This window comes from Fukomys damarensis, unplaced genomic scaffold (genome assembly GCF_012274545.1).
Source record: "Fukomys damarensis isolate Sample0158 unplaced genomic scaffold, DMR_v1.0_HiC HiC_scaffold_37, whole genome shotgun sequence".
NCBI classification, from domain to species: domain Eukaryota; kingdom Metazoa; phylum Chordata; class Mammalia; order Rodentia; family Bathyergidae; genus Fukomys; species Fukomys damarensis.
The window spans coordinates 33,491,213-33,495,452 of NW_022900949.1; the positions used below are offsets into that span (position 1 = coordinate 33,491,213).

The window sequence follows — 4,240 nt, forward strand, 5'->3', positions numbered from 1 at the left end:
AAAAAAAAAAAAAAAGCAACAACAGAAGCCAAAGGACACAGCAAATAACATTGAAAGAGTATTAAGATACCTATCAAATGAATCATAAACCCAGCACATTTATCTTTCAAGACAAAGACAGCATAATAAATATACACCTGAGAGACCTTCCCCCCAGCAACTTCCAGAAGGAATCTCCACCAGGAACATACTCTGGGAAGAAGCCTGGAAGGAGTCCAACGGGAAGTCTAGCACCAGGGGAGGAACAGTGAACAAATGAATGGCAAACACCAAGGACAAGTGGTGTCCTTGGAACTGAGGTGAACGATGCACGGCACTTTAGCAACACAGGCCTTCGTCCTCCAGTGCAAGACAGCAAGGTAGGTCACACCATCAATTCAGTAATTCCCATTCGAAATTAACACTACCTCAGGCCTGACTGGAATCGTGTTTCTGCTTCTGGTTTCACAAGCAAGCCAATACCAGAGCTGGAACTTAACCCCCCCGCCCCCCGTTTGTCTTTTTTTTCAGGCAAGGTCTCACTGGGTAGTTCAGGCTGGTCTTGAATTCACTATGCAGCCCAGGATGGCCTTGAACTCATGGCGATCCTTCTGCCTCAGCCTCCTGAGTGCTGGGATGACACATGTGCACCTGGCTCTAAAGCCCATTTCTTCACAGCCCAGGCTGCAACCCCCTGTACCCAGGAGCCCTTTGGAAAAACAAAGCTTAGACTGGGCAGTTCCCCTCACAGACCACTGCAAGCCACCCTGCAACCCTGCCTAGGCCTCCTCTTCCTCCAAGGCCAAATCCTCTGAAGCGCTGAGGGTGATCATCCAGTGTCCACCTCCCCAGCTTCACCAGCCTCTGTTGTCTCAGCTCAGATCACAGCTGTGTTTCACACAAGTCAGCGAGCCCACAAGCATCGCACTCAGTGGAATCATTTTGTGCATGACTTCCTGTTTTTCTGCCCTGAAAAGACTACAAACCCCTTGACAATAAAACCATGTCTCTATTCTTTTTCTCTTTTTCTTTCTCATCTCTCACCCAGCCAAAATAGCAATGGGCGAAGCTAGCATTTTATTTCCCCTCAAATGAGATGTCACTGGAGATTTTCTGAAGGCAAACAGCAGCAGGAACACATTTCCAAAGCAAAGAAGACTTGAAGGAGACAAAGGACAAATCCCACAGACAATGAGACCCCTCTGAGGACCTGACTCTCGGCTGGAGGAAGGCCAGGGTAATTTTAAATTTAGAAGTATAGATTTCAGACACCAGTTGTATTATCACACATTAGTTTTTAAAACACCCATACAACCAATCAGCTTAACAAAGACTAGTTGAGACATGAATCCAATTTGGCTTAGACATTCAGATCATTCTCCTGGGGAGCTAAAACAAATGAAAGAATACCTTGCCAGTTCCGGGAGGTCCTGCCAAGAGGACGGCTCTTCCGGCCATTTTCTTGCTTTTGATTAATTCTACTATGACGCCGCATGCCTGCACAGGAGGGAAAGAAATAATCAGTCAGTATTAAAATGCTTCACGGGGGAGATTCAGGCCCTGTCTACACAGCGAGCTGTTATCGAACCAAGCCCCAGGGCTGACCCTGCAGAAGCTATTCTGGCTGGGCCAGGGACAGCAGAGGCACAGGAAGCGCTGAGCTCCACCCTGGAGGAGACAGACACACAACACCACTACTGAGAAGAGGAAAGGGCCACAGAGAGTGAAAGAAGGCGGTATCTGATTATATTTGATTTTCGAGGCTGCAGGAAGGGCAAAAGAAATAGAGGAGTTCAAAATACCCTGGGCTGAGGTATAGCTCAGTGGTAGAGCACTTGCTCAGCAAGTATGAGGCTCTGGGTTCCATCCCCAGCACTGCAACAAAACAGAACAACTCATACAATAGCAACAAAAAGGAGGGGTGTGGTTTTGTACACCTATAATCCCAGTCCTCAGGAGGCTGAGGCAGGAGGATCACCATGAGTTCCGGGCCAGCCTGGGCTACACAGCAAGATTCCACCTCAAAACAAAAAAACAAAGCAGGAGTTTGGTAAGTCCAAGAGACAGAAGGTGACAGTAACCAAAGTGGAGGAAAAGAAGATGGGAAGACAAGCTTGAAAAGATAGGGTCAAAATAAAGCTATAGAATGGAAAGCCTACTGAAAAGGTCTCAGACTGTGTGACACACTGTGATTTCTACTTAAAAGATTATACTGGGTCCAGAGCTGTGAATCAGTAGCACAGCATTTGCCTGGCATGTGCGAGGCCCTGGGTTCCATCCCCAGCACCACAAAAATAAAGCAATAAAAAGAAAATAAAAGACCATCCTTGCTGCTGTGTGAAAAATGGACCACAGAGTGGGGTACGGCCGCACACCCAGATGGCACACGCTTATAATCCCAGCAGTCAAGATGCTAGGACAGGAGGATCACCATGAGTTGGAAGCCAGTCTGGGATACATAGCCTGAACTACACAGCAAGGCCCTGTATCAAAAGCCAAACAAAAATGAAACAAGGACCATAGGGATGCAATGGAAGTAGTAATTTGTAGCCTGGGGTATAGGGACAAGGCTCCACAAACCTCCTGAAATTGGAAACAAAATTGTGTGCGCATGTTCATACGTACATTTCTCCAGGGAAAGGACCCAGAACTTTCATCAGACTCCCAAAATAACCTGCTAAGGCTTAAGGACCTGGACATAGTGGCACACACCTGTAAACCCAGCACTCTCGAAGGCCTTGGCAGGAGGATCTTGGCAACTTAATGAGATTCTGTCTCAAAAAAAAAAAAAAAAACTCTGACAATGTAGCTCAATGCATAGTATTGTCAAAGAAGAGGAAGAGGAGGAAGAGGAAGAGAAGGTGGCTAAAGGGGCATGGAAGGAAGGGAAAGGGGAGGAGGAGAAAAGAAGAACCTATGACCACCTACAGCCCGTGACGACCTTACACAAGATTTGTTAGGCTGATTTAATTACCAAACACGTGAGGATCTGAAAGGCGCCTTTTCCTTGCATGAATCCAGGCCACACCGCTATCGCCACAGAGGGACCACACTGCGCCCCAGTGACAGGAGGCTCTGGTGAAGGTGCTGCACACACCTCCTCCATCCTAGGCCCACGGACCGTGAAGCACCGGGGTTTCACAAACAACCCTCAGAAACCATGTGTTCAAGCAATGAGTCCGTGTTCTGTTCCACTTCTGCTTCACCTAGCAAAGACAGAGACCTAACAGCTCCTACAAGACTTCTCCAGATAAAAGACCCTCTGTAATCTCTCCATACAGTGATCCTCCCTGTTGGAGCTCTGTCTACCCCAAAAAGGGAGAAGAGACTTTCTAAACTGTGAATATGTACTTGAATTTACAGACTGAGACCTCTTCCCTTCCTTCTCCCTAAGTTCACACTAACTTCTCTCCAATGAGATATACTGTGAATTCTGACGTTTCAGACGAACTGGCGGAGCCTGTCTAACACCCTCATTTTTCAGATGAGGGTAGTGAGTAGCAGAGAGGCTGCTGATGTGAACAGTCGTATAGGAACCTGGAAGCACAGGTAGGTCAGGGCATGCAGCACCAGAACAAAGAATATGGAGTCATGCAGACTGCAGTCTACCACTTAGCAGCTGAGTGACCTCAGACCTAGTTATCTAACCTCTGGGAGCTGTAACTACTTCTCTGGACACAGGAGTTCATAATAGTGACATCCTGGATAAAGGGTTAAGGGATTATGTGTACTGAGTACAGTTTACTTTGAAATGTGAAAGTGGAGTGGAGATGGATAGATGAACAATTATACGATAAACCTACACAGTAAATGTCAACTGAAATTCAGATCCATGAGTATTTACTATAACAGTGTTTCAGCCAGGCTTGTGGTGCACATCTGTAATCCCAACACTTGGAAGGCTGAGGCAGGAGGAATCACTGAGATTTCAAGGCCAGCGTGGGCTACATAAGTGACTTCAAGGCCAGTCGAAACTATACAGCAAGATCCTGTCTCAAACAACCAAATAAAAAAGGGTTTCAGCTTTTGTACATGTCTGAAAAATTATACAAAATTACAGGAAGGACAATTACACTGGAAATGAAAAACAAAACAATGGAAACTGCTAGGTGTAATGGCCTACACCTGTAATCCCTGACCCCGGGAGACTGATAGGAGGATCAGTGAGTTGAAAATGGGCCTGCGCTTCATACAGTGAATTCAAGGCCAATCTGAACTACATAGCAAAACCCTGTCTGGGAAAAAAAAAAAAAAAAAAAAA

General features: G+C 46.3%; 1 protein-coding gene across 1 annotated transcript in view; it reads right to left on the reverse strand.

Moving 5' to 3' along the window:
- Ruvbl1 (RuvB like AAA ATPase 1) overlaps positions 1-4,240 on the reverse strand; it is a 34,763-nt gene that overhangs the window by 29,234 nt on the left and 1,289 nt on the right. The window contains exon 2 of the mRNA XM_010617301.3: positions 1,390-1,476. Coding sequence (XP_010615603.1) covers positions 1,390-1,476 — 87 coding nt within the window. The remainder of the gene's footprint in view (positions 1-1,389; positions 1,477-4,240) is intronic.